At 43.1% G+C, this 19,680-nt stretch overlaps 1 protein-coding gene and 1 long non-coding RNA gene across 7 annotated transcripts in view; one reads left to right on the top strand and one right to left on the bottom strand.

Annotated features, from left to right (window-relative positions):
• Positions 1-12,959, top strand: part of CDH20 (cadherin 20) — a 203,615-nt gene extending 190,656 nt beyond the window's left edge. For all 6 annotated transcript variants that reach the window (XM_036089875.2, XM_036089878.2, XM_036089877.2 and 3 more), the window contains 3 exons: positions 2,405-2,522; positions 6,875-7,126; positions 11,367-12,959. In XM_036089875.2, coding sequence (XP_035945768.1) covers positions 2,405-2,522; positions 6,875-7,126; positions 11,367-11,872 — 876 coding nt within the window. In that variant the 3' untranslated portion in view covers positions 11,873-12,959. The remainder of the gene's footprint in view (positions 1-2,404; positions 2,523-6,874; positions 7,127-11,366) is intronic.
• On the bottom strand, positions 12,287-14,652 carry LOC144379836 (uncharacterized). Its single transcript, XR_013443283.1, has 2 exons — positions 14,529-14,652; positions 12,287-13,173 (listed from the first exon to the last, which is right to left on the bottom strand). It is a non-coding gene; the product is annotated as an uncharacterized LOC144379836 (long non-coding RNA).
• Between the last annotated feature and the right edge of the window lie 5,028 nt (positions 14,653-19,680).

The following is a 19,680-nucleotide window of genomic DNA, read 5'->3' as shown; positions in this document are numbered from 1 at the left end:
TACCTGGCGATGGCTGAAAGCAGAATGAAACCAGCTGAGCAGAATATTGCATGGAAAGTGGGACTGAGAATGGTATCTGACCTGCCAGGAGAGTGCAGGGCAGGAGAGCAGGCCATTGTGTTCCCAACTGCTGCAACCAAATTTGCCATCAAAAAAATTCAGACCCCAGAAACTAACTCAGCAAGGCAGTGTCTTTGCTCACTCATTCTTTAAAAGTCCTGTAACCAACCAGTCCTATGCCTCAAGCCCCCATCTCACCAATACGTATGTGATTTCACAGGTCAGATATTCTGAAATGACTTCCCCAACTATGATTGCCTCATTATACATAATCACCTATTTATAACATTCATCAAGAAATGTGTTTTGTCAGGGCGCCTGGGTGGCTCAGTCAGTTAAGCGTCTGCCTTCGGCTCAGGTCATGATCCCAGGGTCCTGGGATTAAGCCCCGCATCGGGCTCCCTGCTGAGTGGGGAGCCTGCTTCTCCCTCTCCCTCTGCCTGCCACTCCCCTTGCTTATGCTCTCACTCTGGCTCTCTGTTAAATAAATAAAATCTTTTTAAAAAATTTTTAAAAAAAGAAATATGTTTTGTCTTTATGTGTGTGGCACTATGGGCAAGATGGAAAGTGCAGGACTTGTCTCAGCAGGGATGGGGTGGTAGGGTGGCCCTCATGTGTGAGCAGTGCCAACACTAGGCTAGGCTGTGGGACAAGTTCATCTTCAGTGTTCTACCAACCCCTCTCCTTTATGCAACTCCATTCTCCCAGCTTTTAGATTCAACAGAAGCCAGCTGCCAGCTGGGTTCACCAGGAGGCACACCCGGAGGTGGAGGTTCTGGTATAAGATGTTTATTAAGGAATGCCCTTGGGACCCAATGCCTGTAGAAGAGAAGGACTTTCGCAGGACTAGGTAAAATGAGAAGTCCAGCTATGATGCAGACCCACTAACGAGCCTTGGATGATGTCAGAGAGCTCTAGAACTAGGGTTTTCCTAAGTTAAGATGCGATGGCCAGGCCTTTATACAATTACATCACAGTCACTGGATGTGGGTTGCCCTGAAAGGATGTGGTAAATGTGGGTAGGTAACTCTCAGCAAATGAGGCAATACTCAAAGAGATGAGTGAAGGTTGGGGCATCAAGTCCTTCACAGAACAGGGATCTGAGCAACACAGTGTCCACCAGAAGGCCCCTAGCTGGGAGCCTCCCTCTCTGTTATTTAACCTTGGGTATACTGAGCAGTAGCATTACCTCCCTTAATTTACAGATGAAGCAATAAAGACTAAGCAAGCCCACCTAGGCCCTCCAGCTGACCCTTGATGTTCTGGCAGGAATGTCAAGTCTACAGGGCCAGGCCCAAGACGGGTAGGAGGTGTCCGTGCTATTGGTTGGTAGAGGAGGAAACACATAGGAAGGTGACCACCCACTCATCACTTTTTCTATATCCCTCCCAGCTGGCCTACTAATTTTTCAAATTGTGTATTTTGCACTGCTTTCTTTAGCAGCTTTTTTTTTTTTGAGAGAGAGAGAGAGAGAGAACACACACACGTGCAGAAGTGGGGCAGAGGGGGAGAGAGAGAGAGAGAGAGAATCTTAAGCAGGCTCCATGCTCAGCATGGAGCCCGACATGGGGCTCCTATCTCACGACCCTGAGATCATGACCTGAGCTGAAATCAAGAGTCAGGACACTTAACTTTGAAAAGCACTGTGGAAAAGGCAAAGTTTGGGCCAAAGAGCTTAAGAGAAAGCCATCCCTTCTTTTGTTTTCCTAAACCCCAAGCTCTGCTTCTGACTCTAGTCTGTTTCATATATCCCACCACAGGTCTTGAGCTCTGCACCTTTCCTAGCTCCCCTTCCAGGCAACAAAAAGCAACAGCCTGTGACCCAACCCCTCCCATCTGTGTTCCATTAACCTGACACAGTAGATGTTGATGTGTCTATCTCTCTTTTAGGTATTGGTCATTTTTAAATAGAGGCTTCTCAAAGATAGCAAACTGACCCTGAAAATATTAACCCAAATGATGAGGTTAAGTGGCTGAGGTGAGAGAAGGAAAAAGTGCGAGACAAGCAGGACCTTGTGGCATCCCACAGTTCTTTTAGCCAATCTTCTATTTAGGTTGCTTAAAAATGACTGGTGTTGGTGTGGGAATTTGTTATGTTATGGCTTAACCCCTGAGGTATTCAGGTAACATTCACCATGTGCCTGTCAATGTATTCAGGCCCAGCAATAAAGACCAAAATTCAATCCTGAGTTGTGTGATGGCACGGTACTTTCCAGTAAGTTTCAGGATGTCCTTCTCATTAGGGAAAACAATCCATTATTGGATTTCAGGGTTTAGGATCTCACCAGGCCCTGAGGATTTTTCTTTCAACTCCGATTCACATGATTTCATGTCACTCCCACAGCTGATCCAGACAGTGAGTGCAGTGGACCAAGATGACCCACACAGTGGTCAGCACTTCTACTACAGCTTGGCTCCGGACGCTGCTAACAACCCCAACTTCACCGTTAGGGACAACCAAGGTAATCAGGTGGAGAGGCGACTACCAGTGCTTTTCTATAGCTTGGGCAGATACTTTTGGTTACTACACCATGCAAACAGTGTCAAAGGTCACCTGCTCTGTAGTAGCAGTGAAGACATTAATGCTAATTTGTAATGTCTTTAAAAGTTTTGTTTCAACAGATCAAAGACAAAGAATGTCCTCTGCTGATTCTGAAACTTTCAGTTAATCAGTTCACAAACGTTTTGGAGTTGGCTCTGTGGGAGACGGCATGCCAGGCACACAGGCAAAAGCCTTCCTTCACTCCACAGATAACAGCCATGCCTGTATGCTCTGTAACTATCGGAAGAATCTGAGAAAAATGACAGAAATTGAACTAGATAAAGAGAAAAACCTGAGGGAACATTTCTGAGCAAGCATCAAAGGGGATAACAGTGAAAAGCTAGCAGAACAAAAGGGAGAGAAAGGCTATGATGACAAAGGACAAACACAGGATCACAAAGTGTAGCTTTGGCACTGAAACAACTTTATCACTTTAGAATGATTTTAAAAAGACAGAGCCAGGTGGGGTTCCCTATTCCAGAAAGCACTCCCCACTACCACTTCGCTGGAACGGAATTCTAGACCGCTCTTTTCCAATAAGCATTCTGATTGGCTAAGGAATGTATAGACCTAGCATACTCTTCACTGGGCAGAGATGGGAAAAGGAGGGACTTCTGTTCTCGCATCAAATAATTTTCAAAGAAAGATCAGAAAAAAATCATTTAAATCTGCTAAGTGAACCCCCCTCTGTTGCTACCTCTGCTACTTGCTGTCTGACCTTGGGGAGAGAGGTCATCACTTCTCTGGGCTCTACTAGCCTCATTCTTATTCCAATTCTAAAATACTAATTGTCACTGTGTAACAATCTAAACAAAGGGTAACAAAAAGTCATGATTAGGCCTGCCTGGTCTTAGTCTCAAACATCGATTATTTGAGACTTAAAGTATTAATTTCACCCCACATGATATCCTGCCATTAACCCTTGAGACTATTAAACCTGTTTTCTTTTCAATGGAAAACATTCCTCCAAGTCTTTCCTTTAACCTTCTACATGTTATCATAAAATCACTCTGATAATTCTAGAAGGGAGGGTAATATAAATCATAACAACAGAAGTACTACAATTAAACAACCCGATCTTTTTATTGGGCCAAATTTTGAACTATTCATTTATTTGCTTCACAGGGCAATCCTTCCTACAAAAAGTGGTTTCAGCCCCCCTCAGGACTGGTTTTACAGTGGAAACCAAGGGTGCGGGGGGTCGGGGGGATAATACATTATACTGTTTCTTCAAATTTTTAGTCAAGTGTCACTCTATTCCTTCACTCTGATATTTGTCAGAATCAACACAGAAACAATATGCAGCAAAATGCTGCAAATTTATTAAAGATGACCTTGGACACCAATTCATGGAGCCAATGCTTTAAAAAGATGGGCCACTGGAACATGATACTATAAAAAGAAATGACTCATTTCTGGGAAGGTTTTCCAAAACGAAAGTCAGCACATCTTCAATAGAAGAATGAACCCTTAATCTCCTCATGACAATTTATCCCATGAGTATTTTCTATGGAGGCTCATTAAAAAATTGACCAACATCTGATTTGGTGGATCTACTATCAGGACCCCAACTCCCATGCCCAAAACATGATATCCTTTTATGAACACAACAAGGCACTATCTCAAGCAGAGTGTTTCTTACTTTTTTTTTTTTAATCCCCGAAGCATTATTAAAAGGATTGTGTGTATATAAGCATTTTGCAGTTTCAAACACATTTTCCCATACTTTGCTTTATTTGATATTTATAATAACCCTCTAGGGTTTTGAGGAAGTTACTAATCCCTCTGATTCTCACTGTCTCGCCTGATAGATAAGGAAAGAAAGCAAATGGCCCACAATCAGAAAGTGAGTAAGCATTAACGCTGGGACTAGAAGACGGAGCCTGTTTTAGCCACACACACACACAAAAAAAAAAGAAAGAAAGAAGTTTTGTCTCACCTTGGAAACAAATGTTGTTTCCAAATGGGTTACTAAAGCCCTACTCATCATATTCAACAAAAACTCTGCAAGTGGCTACTCTGCAAGTGGCCACTCTGCAAGTGGCCAGAACCCTTCTAAGAAGAAATCAGCAAGGCAATGCTCTGATCTTTTTTCTTTTTCTTTAACCTTAAATAATTCTGAGATCAAAAAACATGATGTAATACTTTTATGCAATTCAGCTCTGGTCAAGCTTTCTAAAAGTCTTACAACCTGGCCTCAATTAAACTGAAAAATAAAAAATAACACAGATTTGTGTTTGAGAAAAACTTGGTTTCTGGAAAAACAGAATTAACACTGTGGAACAGAATTAACAGAACTTAGCTACTAAATCTGGAAAAACAGGTGGGTCGTACAGTAGGTAGAAATATTAATATAATCCTCAGGTCGGCAACCTGTTGCTATCTTCCTCCACAGAGAAGCAAATACAAGAAGAAAGGGGCCCGTACCAAAGCAAGAAAGGATTTCCACTGGCTGGATAATTTTCAAGAGTTAATATCACTACACTAAATAAGCAGTTTACACAGCAAAATGGAAGAAATGTATACTTGGGAGTCAGAGACACCAGAATTCAAATCTCAGCTCTGCTACTAAGTTAGTAACTTTGAACAAATTATATCATTTCTCTAGGGCTTAATTTACCCCCTGTAAAAGGGTCAGATTATCACTCTCTCATCAAATGTGAAAATTAAATGAGCTGCTGTGCACATAAGCACTCAGTAAACAATCACTGCTAATTGTGAAAAGGCAGGGCAAGGAGAAAGTGGAAAAGCAAATGAAGGGATAACGTATTCATCAGAACAGGCTAGCCGATGCTGCGGGACAAATGACTCCAAAATTCCAGTGGCTTAACACAACTAAAATAAGTTTCTTTGCTCACATAAAACCAACCGCAGGTCTGAGCAACAAGGACAGCTGGTGTCCATGTAGCTCAGTGTCCCAGGCTGCCTGGCTCTCCATCTTAAACGTTCTTGTACAGTATCACACCAAGGCAAGAGAACACAGAGAAACACATACCAGCTGTTACATGCTTCTGCCTGGAAGTGACACAAATCGCTTTTGCTCATTTTTCATTATGAAAAGCAAATCATACAGACACGCCAAAATTCAAGAGGGTAGAAAAGTATAATCCTTTATTATGTCCAAGAAGGGAAGGAGAACCAGAAATACTGATAATTAATAATGTTTACTTTGGTTAGGCTCTCAGAAGTTTTTGTGAAGTTCTAGACTCTTCCTTGTGAAATGTAAACCACATCCAGAGGAACTTCCATGTTGATGTTAGCTCTGAGAGTCACTGCTTGCATGTCCTATCACATCTCTCAACCTTTTCCTCTACTGAAAATGATCTGAACTTTGCAAAAAATATGACTTATAATTCAAACCCACTGGAAGAAACCTGAAAACACAAATTAAGAAAATAAAAGATCCCAGAACATTACGTTAGGCAAATATAAATATAAATACACACACACACACACACACACACACACACACCACCTTTGTGGAAACACATCAAATAATTTTGCTACTCCCTTTAAAGCTGGAGGGAAAAGAAAAAAAAAACTAGTATTGCTGATCAGGAATGAATTTCTCCAAGTTCTTACTGTGTCACCTCAGACCACAAGTAGGGGGAAATAACAGGGTGGTATCACGTGATTAGGGGATTTCAAATAAGCTTCTGCTAAATGAGCAGGTCCTTCAGAAAGCACAGGAGTTGGTAACTGCGTTTGAGAGGAATAAAAGAAAACAGCAAAAGCCGTGAATTCCAGCCAAAGTGGCAAAAATAAGCAATCTGCCACAGCCAAGTGGGCTCCTCAGCATTCTTTTCCTGGAGGCACAAAGCAGCCCCAGGGCCTTGGAAAGCTGAGGAGCGGGGAACAAACAGGGACCACAAGTGGCCAGTGATTGCTCACTCCTATCAAGCTTTCACAGGAACATTTCAGTTAGATCTGAAGTCTAACAGTTCGCCCTGGGCACTTTATGTCGCAAAGGGTAAAACAGACTCTCAAAAAGGGTTTCTCTCCTAGGCCTCAGGGTTTTGCCTAGAAGCGAGCAAAAATCAAAAATCCATGGTTTCTGAATTCAAATGCTGATCCAGACAAAGCGGAGGCGGCTGTAGCTGACTGCCTCCAGGGAACGTTTGACGCTCCCTCTCCGTCCTTCCCACCTCCCATCCCTGCCCTCTCCCTCTCCTCAGTCCAAGAAATTAATTCACTTGTGGGTTCTTCCATTTTCTTCTTCCCTCCCACTTTTCCTCTCCCTTTTTTCAACCCTGGAATCCCTGTCTTCTTCAGATAACACTGCCCGGATTCTCACCAGGAGGTCTGGCTTCCGGCAGCAGGAGCAGAGTGTCTTTTTCCTGCCCATCCTGATAGCAGACAGCGGGCAGCCGGTGCTGAGCAGCACGGGCACGCTGACCATCCAGGTGTGCAGCTGTGACGACTTCGGCCACGTCCTGTCCTGCAGCCCCGAGGCCTACATGCTCCCCGTCAGTCTGAGCCGGGGCGCTCTCATCGCCATCCTGGCCTGCATCTTTGTCCTCTTAGGTGAGCAGGTGCCTCCGTTCTCTTCTGTGGGGTCCCGCAAGTGCTTATTTAGCTACCATTCTAACACGGCTGCCCAGAACCGGTTTTCTACACCATGCTTATTGAAAAGGTGGCAGAGTAAGGTGGGGAAAGAATAAAGAAACTGAAGATAGTCCCTTCCTTCAAGGAACTCATGGCCTCTTTGGCCAGACCAAAGCAAATATATTTATCAAGCATCTATTATGGGCCGGGGTACCATTCGAGGTGCTGGGATTAATAAGACAGACACATCCCAGCCTTCACGAAGCTTACTTCAAGCAAAGCAAGTTCATTTTGACACCACAGAATCAACATGACAATTTGGGGCAGGATATGATAAACACCTCTTCTAACCCCTTCATTTCAGATAAGTAGTAGCTAAATCACAAAGAGAGAGTGACAGGCCCAAAGCCAAGTGTCAGAGGCAGAGCCAGAAGTGAAATGCAGGCAGACCCTACACTGTGCATCCCTATATCTGAGTGGTAAGGCTCTTCTCCTAAATGTTCATCCCCCAAATTCTGGAGGTGGTAGGTGTTACAGAGACGAGAAGAAGGACAGGGTATCCCGAAGGGACAGGAGACAAGGGTAGGTGCCATTTTAAACAAGGTGGTCAGGGAAGGCCTCCCTGATAAGGAGACCTTTGAGCAGAGACCTGAAAGAATTGACAGAGTGAACCCCGTGGCTATCTGGGGGAATAAGCTATGCGGGGGCATTAGCACCCCTCCGAGGCCCTGTGGCCATCTAACAAGGAGCAGTGACTACACAGGGCTGGTGTGCTACTGCTGGTGACATAAAAAGATGTGCTGACAGGCTGGTGGGAGAGCATTAGTGAGGGAAAGGATCCTTTAGTCCTCTGCTCAAATCATACAGCAAGGCAGCCACCCACCTCCCTTGTACATAAGGCTATTCGAGCAATCGTTTTTGAACTCAACACTCAAAAACAAACAATGGAACACCTAAACTAACTCTGGAAACCACCAAAAATATCTGTACACATATCCCAACTCTTCTGATTGAATTCATTCATTGCACACATATTTTGCTTAGAAAAAAGCAGACTTAGATAGTAATATCATTCAATATGAAAGAAATCCTAGCATTCTATGAAGGAAAAGAATACAGCCCTGGGGATTTAAATTAGAATAGACATGCAGATATCCACAGAACCCCCTGATCCCAGGTTTACCTATGCACCAGGAGACTGAGTCAGACCAAAGAAAGAAAGGTCCTGACTGTAAAATGTCAGCACTTGATTGAATTTCTAGGTAGGTCTGTAAAATATGCCTTTCAAAAAATATTTACAAATACCACATGTGGTTTGATTTTGTTGTTTTAGTTCAATGCTATATGAAGAGAGAAGTAATATAAATAAGTAACTTTTCTAAATCCTCAGATCCCTGGATCAGAGAATTGTTAGCTTTCTGGTCCCTGTCTACATTAACAGGTAACACCCTCCTGCAATTCCCTGAATGTCCATAAGATGGCGTCGGGAGTCCTTGAGTGCAAAACAGGATAAACTACAAGCAGCCTCTAAAGAAACCAGCTCCTTGGAGAAATTTCCAGCCTGGCTGTTCCTACTTCTATCTTTGGAAAATGTCTACATTATAAGTTCACCCTTGCCCACAAAGAGAAAAAAAAGCCATCATTACAGAAAGATTGATTTAAAAAGACTGGCACAGAGAGGCTCTCAAGCTAGAAATGGTGTGCAAGGGGCAATTTATATTGTGCCTCCCAAACCCATTATGTCTTATCTTTTGAATTGCACAGAATAAATAGACAATTTTCAGGAACTAAACCGAGCAGAGCTTTATATGCAACTTTATATAAAATCCTCATAGTTTTAGGCTCTCTTATTTCTAAGAATGCACATCCTAAATAAAATATAATTCATAAAACTGCATAAGATTGAATTATAGCTGATTCACCAACAAAATACTACATTTTCTGGACAATTAAATAAACATACTAATTTTGACTTTATAGGGTTTTTTTTTTTTCATGTCTCTAGTATATATCTAGTTCCTAGAAAATCTCATAGGCCCTATGAACTGTGCCCGTAATACCTAAAGAACAAACACCCCTAAAACGGATTCTCTTCTGTCAGGGAAGACTTTCAGTTGAACAGGACCATGTTTCCCAGAATCTGATTTTCGGGGCATTACCCAATACTTGTTATTTAAATCAGATTATCTAAAAAATAAGATATATGTAAGATATTTGTAAGATAAATGTAAGATGGACCAGTTCTATAAACTGCCTAATTCTCTATCATCAGAATTCTTTCCAGCAGATATCCAAAGACTTTTCTAATTTTGCTTCATAGCATTTTCTTAAATACCACCCCTACCATTCTAATATCATCTGTGTGAAGGTTTTTCAGTCCCCTAGGAAGAATTACCCAGCCCTGCCTCTGTATTCTCTTTGCAACACTTATAACCCTAGGACAGCCCTTATCACTGCCTGACTTGTATTAATCATCAGTGTCTATAATCTCCTTAGATTACAAGTTTATAAGACCAAAAATCATGTCATATTCAATATTGTTTCTCTCTTGTTTTGCATAGTGCCTAAAAATATTTGAGTTTAGTAACTGTTTATTGAACCCCACAAACACAGCATGTTCACTTAAAATCCCATTTGTCCAGCCTGCATCCATCCAGATCACACCCCAGCCTCCCACACCCAGTTTAAGCCCCCACTTCCTTAGAGCCCTATTAGTCCACTTCTCTGAAATCCCACAATCAGGCAGTTCATGGGTCGTATTTTGGCACACAGAGAAAATATACGAGAGTATATAACTGCTTCCTGTGTGTGCCTTTTGTCACCCAAGCTATTTGGGAAAATACTAGGTATTAACATCATTAACTGCAATTTACAAAAAGCACATTCTACATTCAAATTTTTTAAATCATTACTGTGAATTTTTTAAGTCAGTTCATAATTTTACTAGGCGTAAGACTGAACTCCATTTTTCTCCCTTTGGTAAACTGCAGTTTCATTTTGTAGTGTTGTCAAGTTGTTACTGTTCACTAGGTGTAACAAAGCACATCAGGAAAAAAAAAATCAAGAGCAGTTCTACAGCTAAAACCTCAACACACTTCCTGGAAAACATTTTCAGTCACAGAGATAAACAGTTCAACGGGATTATCTCTATCTCTCCTTTAAACCCCAGTGAACACATCCTGGGAAAAAAATACATTTGTTGGGATAAAATTTTATCCAAACCTGCAAGGGCACATCTAACAGTGTGGTGCTTCTTTGATAACATGATGAATTACACAAAATGTCCCTGCTCATTCCCTCCCTTCCATGAACATCACTGGATCCAGAGAGTCACAACCACCTCTCTAACAGAAGGCTTTCTGAGGAATCGGAGTTTATTGGACAACAGCGATCACTTATACTCTCTTATTTTTTGAAAGAGGTATAGAAAGACTAAGACTCTGATTCATACTTAGCCTATACGTCTCTATGCGTATGTATTAATATGTGGTTGTATTTACAGAGTAGAATCCTACTAAGATACTAATGTAAAAAAAGTAGGATTCCACCTACGTAACAAGATTTCCACATTATCAGAAATGTATACTCGTCCTTATATGGTCAGAAGACACTGTCTGATCCTCAGCATAGACTCCATGGCAGGCCGCAGTGCTCTGTGCTTAGTTAAATGGGATTTGATTTTGGGGGGTCTGGGTGGGTGTACACATACACCCACGCAATTTTAAAGCAGCAAGCTGATGCAAAGAGACTTTATATGCAGCTTCTTCTAACTGAACCACCTGGAAAAAATACAGGGCTTCATTTGCCTACAAACTCTCAATCTGACCGCGCGGAATGAGTAAGAACGAGGTGGGCCCTGTGGTTTAAAATATCCAAATGCTGGGGCGCCTGTGTGGCTCAGTTGTTAAGCATCTGCCTTCAGCTCAGGTCATGGTCCCAGGATCCTGGGATCGAGCCCCACATCGGGCACCCTGCTGGGCGGGAAGCCTGCTTCTCCCTCTCCCACTCTCCTGCTTGTGTTCCCTCTCTCTCTGTGTCTCTGTCTGTCAAATAAATAAGATCTAAAAAAAAAAATATATATATATATATACCCAAATGCTGTCTCTGAGCTCAGCACTCAGAGACCTCTTCCCATACCTGTGGTTAGTCATCGCTACTTCAGGTAGGGCACACACCGCCAGGTCTCCTGGGTAAAGAGCCTGTCCTCTGTCTCCCGCAGTGCTAGTGCTGCTCATTCTGTCCATGCGGCGGCACCGGAAACAGCCGTACATCATCGACGACGACGAGAACATCCACGAGAACATCGTCCGCTACGATGACGAGGGCGGCGGAGAGGAGGACACCGAGGCCTTCGACATCGCGGCCATGTGGAACCCCCGGGAGGCGCAGGGGGGAGGCGCCCCCAAGACGCGGCAGGACATGCTGCCCGAGATCGAGAGCCTCTCCCGCTACGTGCCTCAGACGTGCGCCGTGAACAGCACGGTCCACAGCTACGTGCTGGCCAAGCTCTACGAGGCCGACATGGACCTGTGGGCCCCGCCCTTCGACTCCCTCCAGACGTACATGTTCGAGGGGGACGGCTCCGTGGCCGGCTCGCTGAGCTCCCTGCAGTCGGCCACGTCGGACTCGGAGCAGAGCTTCGACTTCTTGACGGACTGGGGGCCCCGCTTCCGGAAGCTGGCGGAGCTCTACGGGGCGTCGGAGGGGCCGGCGCCCCTGTGGTGACGGAAGCCTGGAGGCAGGCGCGCGTCCAAACGCAGACGTTCTCGGCGGACGCTCGCCAGGCTCGCGCACGGTGCGGCCGACCACGTGAGCAATACTGTGCTGGGGAGTGAGAAGGGGTGAGCGGCGAAGGGAGCTCTCTCTGGATCAGCTTTACTTGGTTACACTGAGTTCGGTAATCGAAAGGAAACGCAGGAAGAGGGGGGCAGACACTCCAATTACCTTTCTTTCCTTTTTTCTTTTTTAATTTCTGTGACACTGTATTCAAGGGCTTGGAGTCCAAGGTGAAGTTATGGCGAGCTTGGCTTTTCTCTCCCATTCGCCAAGGCCTTTGTCACTTTGCCACCACTGAAGAGTTTCTGGTCTTACGTACACGGGCGGCAACTGAAGGGAAGTTTGACTCTCGTATCCTTTCTCTTTTTACCTCCCTTTTTTTTTCCTCCATTTAAGTGTTTTGCTGGCTCATCAAACCGCACAACCAACCCACACAAAAGAACACTGAAAAATTGTTACTCTGTGAAATTAACCTACTTGTCCTGGGATGGATGGAATTTCTTTTAACCCTTTTGAGACAAGGTTAAGGCGAATCGGCCTTGCATGACTGGGGGGTGGGGGTGGGAGAAGGAAGAGGCATTGACTTTGTGCTCAAGTTTAATGGCTGAACCAAGAGTTGTTGGCGTTACAACGAATCCAACTCCATCAAGTTAGAGTGCTCTGTTCTCTTGGCTCTTTAACTGTGCCCCTGCAAAATTGTTCAGAACGAAACCAGAAAATCTGCCTCTTTTGCACTGTAGATGTCTCTTCCATGTGCCAAATGTGAAGATTAGATGCTACAAATGAAAGCCAAATAAAAAGAAGTATCTGATAAAAGCATGGGTTAGAGGGCTTTCCTAATCTGTGTGAGGTCAATCCAAGGGATGTTTACATACTGTAGATAACCTACTTGAACAAAAATCAGTATTATAGAGAATAAATGGATGTAAGAAAATTACATGTATAAGTTTTGTATATTTGTTAATAATTTTGGTAATAAATATGATGTACTGCATCTCAGTACCCTAGCACTTCTTTTAATAAAAGTTAAATAGAAGGGAAAGTCTATTGCATATTTGTTTAATTGCGGAGCACAAAGATGACCTTGTGATCTTGACCTAGCCTCAGGTTCCCGGGGCTGGAGCTGATTCATAAGGCAAAGGCGGCAGCAGACAAGTATGACACTGTGCGTTCTTTTCCAGTCGCTGAACACACGAATGTTGTGGTTCCAACTGTTAAGCTTTTCATGAACCGTCTTCATCCCCCCATCTCTGAAAAGAGTAAAGGATGGTTTGATGATATCAATGATATAATGGTGAATTGTGCCATATTTTTCATTTTGTGAGAGGGTTTTCCACATAGCCACCAAAAGACAGGCCACTATGCTACTTTTATACTTTTATCTCTGTCTATTGGCAAATCAAATACATACAAACATGTGTACAAATATATACGAAATCTGTACAGCTCACCGACACTGGGCGAGTTCACAGAAGGCTGGGACCATGTTTTATTCATCTTTCCTTGCCCCATAATTGATTGTGAACAAGATAGTTTTCTGTGGGTCTTGTTTATAAAAATGGTTCTCAAATGTTAATGGGTGTCAGAATCTCCTAGAACACTTGTTAAACAATAGCTTGTTGGGCCCTACCGCCCTGGAGTTTCCAATTCATTTAATCTGGGGCATTTTGCATTTCTAACAAGTTTCTAGGTGGTGCTGATGCCACTGGTCCAGGAATCAGACTTTGAGAACCTCTGTTGTATGGGCCACTCTCTCTCAAACACAGGAAGATTAGATTATCAGCCCACTTGCACTGGAGCCCGTCCCATCCATAGAATCTGTGATTTTTTTTCCCCCAGTATAAAGGACAGTTTGGCAGAAGTGTGTGAGAAGGCTGAGAGGGTCCAGGAGCCAGAAGGATGTGTTTTATGGTCTATTACATGGTACACTAACAGCCAAGCAAATTCTTACCATCAAACCTGAGTAGACTAACCCTTTCTTCCCATGAAAGGCAGCTCTCTCACATCTGCTATGAGGGTAAGGTGTGATATAAAAATAAATAAACTTAGCAAAGAAAGAAAGAAAGCATGAACTTGAGTCCAAACCAGCCTCTACAACATACCAGTTATTTGAATGTGAGCAAATTAACCCCTATAACATGTTTCCTTTCTGTCACTAGCCCTGAGGATAATTTTGTGACTATTTCACTTTGTATTGCATGTGTTAAGGACTGGGAACAGCTGTTATCCTAACCACAGGAGGTTATCATGCCCCACATCCTGCAAATGTGGTACCCATCATACTGGGCATGCAGTGATTAAACAATCTCCTGGAGCTTCTGGTCCCTGGGAGGATGTTTAATGGTGTGATACAGGAAGTGTGAGAGAAGCACAGAATAAGAGATCCATTTCAGCTCACACTCTAAGCTGAAAGAGACTCTTCCTCCAAATGAGTTTTAAAATTTCCTTTCCACTGCCACAGTTTACCAGAAATGCTGGTCCCTCTGAAAAGAAAACATTATCACCACCAGATGGAAGGCAGAATGTGATCAGGTTAGGCAAGAGAGCTGTGAAATTATTCAGCCATTGCTTTGTTAGCAGGTAAAGGAGCTAGCCTATAACTTACGTGTTGGGGGGAAACAGGAGCATTGGTAGGAATCAGTAAGACAGTCTGAAAACCATTCTGGAACAAGAACACAAGCAAATAAAAATGATCAATGAATTTTCTGAAACAAACAGACTATCCCAACATGGCAGATGGCAAAGACAAAGATGGAATGGTTCACACACAAAAAAGTCTGTAAATCCTGGAATCAAAATTCAGACAAGCCAAAATCAGTGCAGGCACATTGATTACAGCTTGTTACTAGTTCACTAGTGATGCAGAACTGGACCTTGATGTCAGAACTCATAATATATTCTTCATAGTGGTAGGACTACATTAACATGGGATACACTCTACGAGCCTGGATTTAGGAAGCTTTTGTTTAATTCTAAGGGTCAAGGTTCTGATATTGGGAATGGACAAAATTACATCAAGGAATCTTCTTTTTAAAATGATCTACTAATGACAAATGCCTGTCTCTTGTGATTCGTGGTTTGCAAAAACCGTGAGTACTAACTTACAGTATGTGCAATTAACTATAACATTAATGGGACGCCTGGGTGGCTCCGTCAGTTAAGCGTCTGCCTTCAGCTCAGGTCATGATCCCAGGGTCCTGGGATCGAGCCCCGCATCGGGCTCCTTGCTCAGCGGGGAGCCTACTTCTCCCTCTGCCTGCCGCTCCCCCTGCTTGTGCTAGCTCTTTCTCTCTCTCTCTGACAAATATAAATAAATAAATAAATAAATAAATAAATAAATAAATAAATAAATAAATAAAATTTAAAAAAATAAACGATAACATTAGCCCCAAACAAAATTTTTCTAAAATCTTTATTCCTGAGACAGGAAGCTTGCAAATCCTACCCCATGTGTTTGGCTACACTTTTGGTTTTGAAAGGATTGTCAGAGGGCTGATGATGAGGGCGTTTCTTCCACCCCAGTACTTTTGCTACTGCGGCTGCCTTTCTGGTACAAATGATGACAGGGGTTACTTCCCATCCCAGAAAGCCTTGGAACACTTCTTGGGAGTATCGACTCTCAAAAGCCATTAAAACTACCTATGAATCTCTTCTAATTTTTCAGAAAGGCTGAATCCTAGCTTCTCTTTTATTATTTCCATGTCTTCCCCTTCCTCCCGAATCCCTGTTTTGTGACTATTGCTGCATAAAAAGACACTCCAAACTAAGTGGTGTAAAAAGACAATGACTTTATCATGCTCACAGACTCTGCAGGTGGAAATTCAGGAAGGATCCACCAAGGACAACTCCTCTCTGCTCCACAATGTCAGGACCTTAGCTGGGGTGACCAAAGGCTGGAGGTGACTCATCAACCTCCTCCATATGTCTGGGGGCTGGTGCTGGCTATCCAGACCTGACAGGGCTGCCAACAAGACCTCCTCATGGCTCCTTGGGCTTCCCCACATCACAGTGCTGAGTGCCAGGAGTGAACGTCCCAAGAAAAGGCAGAAACTGAATCATCTTTTATGACCAGAAGTCACATAACGTTACTTCCACGGTAGTGACAAGCCTCCCCATGTTGAAAATGAGGAAGCATGAACTCCACCTCTCAACGGGAAGAGTGTCAGGGCTACATTGCAAGAAGAAATAATATGCCCACTGTTGGAAAGAGTGATCAGCCACGTTGTCCTTCCCCTTTTTCCGCCTGCCTCCTCCCTGAATCCCAGGAATCATTTTTGGTTCTAGTCACTATTCCCTTTCTCTCTTCTATTCCTCCTCTTCTCTATAGACTACATTTTTGTTCTATGGTTATATTATTCTTCTTTGAAATTAAGTCGTATCCCTACCACACAGTACTCTAAGAAGTAAGTGAACATTCCATGAAAACAGCTAGCAAAATATCCAACATATAACAAGCATATATTTTTATTGAGGTATAATTAATATACAATAAAAATATTTAAGGTATATAATTTAATAAGTGTTGACATACATATATACCCATGAAGCCATGACTACAATCAAGATAGTGAGTATATCTGTCACCCCCAAAGGTTTTCTCACACCCTTTCATAATACATCCTTCCTGCACCTGCCTCTCCCCTGCAACTCCAATCAACCACTGTTGTGCTTTCTATGGATTAGTTTGCATTTTCTAGGGTTTTATATAAACGAAATCATACAGTGTGTACTTTTTTGTGTGGGCATGGGGGAGATCTGGATTTTTTCACTCAGCATTTTTTGAGATTCATCCAGGTCACTGTGTGTATCAGTAGTCCATTGCTTTTTGTTGCTGAGCAGTATTCTATTTATAGATACACTACAACCTGTTTATTTGTTCATCTATCAGTCTCCTTGGGCTGCCATAAATACCATAAACTGGGTGGCTTAAACGACAGAAATTAATTTTCTCACAGTTCTGGAAGCTGGAAGTACGAGATCAGGGTGCCAGCATGGTTAGGTTCTGATGAGGACCCTCTTTCTAGTTTGCTGATGACTGCTTTCTCACTGTGTCCTCACATGGTGGAGAAAGCATGTGAGCTCTCCAGCCTCTCTTCTCATAGGCACTAATCCTATCAGATTAGTGCCCCACCCTTATGACCTCATTTAACCTTAATGACCTCTTTACTCCAAATATAGTCACATTAAGCATGAGGGCTTTCAACATACAAATTTGGGGGAGACACAATTCAAGCCATAGCAAGTCACGTGTTGATGCACATTTGCATTGTTTGCAGCTTTGGGCCATTACAAGTTAAGCTGTGTGAATATTTGCTTACGAGTCTTTGTACAGATAAATATTTTTTCTTCTCATAGATAAATACATAGAAATGGAATGGCTGGAATCATGAGGGTATACGTTTTGTGATGTTTAACTGCCAAACTGTTTTCCAGTCTTTTTATCATTTTACGTTCCCAAGAGCAGTATATGAGAGTTCCTATTTCCTCCACATGCTCACCGCCCCTTGGCATGGTCAGTTTTTGTCATTTTAGTCATTACAATAGGAGTATTATAGTATCTCACTGTGGTTCTAGTTTCTGATACCCTAGTGACTCATAATGTTGAACATCTTTTCGTGCACTTTTTCGCGATCCATATATCCTCTTTAGTGGAGTATCCAGATGTACTTGCTCATTTTTGATTGAGTTGTTTGTTCCATTGTTGTTGAGTTTTGAGATTTCCTTATATTTTCTAGATATAAGTCCTTTACCAGGTACATGCTTTGCAAAGATTTTCTCCCAGTCTGTGGCTTTTCATTCTCTTAACAATGTCTTTTGAAGGGCAGGAGTTTTTGATTTTAATAAAACTCAATTCATCAATTTATTCTCTTATAGATTGTGCTTGGGTGTCATCTCTAAGAAATCTTGGCCTACCCAAGGTCAGAAAGATTTTCTTCCATGTTTTATTTTAGAGTTTTATGGTTTTAGGTTTTAATGTCTAAGATCCATTTTGAGTTTATTTTTGTAGATTAGCAGGTTTGAATTGAGGCTCTTTTTTTTTTTCTTTTTTTCACATATGGATATCCAATTGTTCTAACTCCATTTATCCAATTATTATAACTCCATTTTTAAGAGGCTCTCTCTTTTTAACTGCTCTGCTTCTGACCCTTGTTGTAAGTTGAACTGCGTCTGCTAAAAGATAGGTTCAAGCCCTAACCCTCAGTACCTGTGAATCTGACCTTATTTGGACATAGGGTCTTTGTTTACAGATGTAATCAAGTTAAGATGAGGTCATCCTGGATTAGGGTGGGCCCTCGTCCCAAGACTGGTGTGCTTATAAAAGAGAAAGTTGGACAAAGGAACAGAGACACGGGGAGGGGAGCACCACTGAGGCAGAGGTTGGAGTGATGCTTCAAGAAGGATTGCTGGCAACCACCAAAAACTAAGACAGAAGCATGGGACAAATTCCCCGTCTGAGCCTGCAGAAGGAACCAACCCTGCCCACACCTGGATTTCACACTTCCAGCCTCCAGAACTGTGAGAGAATAAACTCCCATCGTTGTAAACAACCCAGTTTGTAATTAGTTATGGCTTCCCTGGAAAACCAATACAAGCCTTATTCAGTACATTTTGAAAGATCTATTTTAACATAAAAAATAACTAAGCATGCATCCTTTACGTGCCCCTGTCATTTTGGCTGGATCTCCCAACACATACACACACCAGTTTACATATTCATTAACTAACTAATTTGTGTGTTTGCCTTGTGGGATTATTTTTATTTCGACCCAGCCACTGCACATGTTCTGAGGGAACGGAGAAGGCCTCTGAGGAGGCCCGTTGTCTGGCAGGCCGCGGGCGGCAGTCGCCCTCTTCAGCTGACTTGGCAGCCTGTGAACAGCTCTCCCAGCTCCAGGCAGGGGGTAGGGAAGAATGAATCACCAGATGGCTGAGAAGAGAAACTTCCATTCATATGACCCCACTGACGTGGGCGGTGCAGAGAGGTTGCAGAGAATGGAGAGAGGCGTGTTGCTTGCTGAAAACAGCACTAAGTGCCCACTGGTCCTCATGCTCCCCAGTAAAAGGACAACGTTCTGAGTGGTGTCCTATGCTCTGCTGTCATGTGGAGCATGGGTGCCATACCAATGAGTTCCCCCTGGGCTTGACTCTGTAGGTGGGGAGCCGCACCGCAAAGGGAAAAAATTCACCTTCAAAGAGCAGGCCGCCTGGTTTCCTTCTGTCCCTCCCACTGGATATTCCCTGGCTGGCCCAGGAAGCTGATGTAGTCCTCTGTGTTTCCCTGCCAGGCCCATATGTAGTGACAGTCAGTCATCCTAACTGCTATTCTTCACGAGCCTATTGAGGGGCCCTGACTCTCAGGCCTGGTATTTACCCCCAGGATTAGCCTCATCAACCTCAAATGTTCATGTTTGCCAATGACTTCTCGGGACTTCAACCATTGGACTATCTGATGGTCAGTGCAAGATGAGATTCTTAAAGGAGGGACATTCCCTGAGGATGAATATTACTTACAGCCAAGAGGGGACACAGGTCCTCATGAGCATGCTCCAGGCTGACTGACATCCCAGCTACTGAGCTGCAGAGTTTCAGAAAAAGAAGGGAGAAGGAAACGGCCAACTATTGAGCCCCGACAGGAACGCAGGTACTGTGTCTGGTGCTTTCACACAAAGTACTTCCCACACATTGAAATATAAGTAAAGTACAGACCTCAAATCAGAAAAGGAGATAAAGCCTTGTATGACACGCTCACCTTGCAC

Source organism: Halichoerus grypus, chromosome 13 (genome assembly GCF_964656455.1).
Source record: "Halichoerus grypus chromosome 13, mHalGry1.hap1.1, whole genome shotgun sequence".
NCBI lineage: Eukaryota > Metazoa > Chordata > Mammalia > Carnivora > Phocidae > Halichoerus > Halichoerus grypus.
The sequence above is the reverse complement of the archived record's forward strand: the minus strand, read 5'-3'. Positions and strand labels throughout refer to the sequence as shown.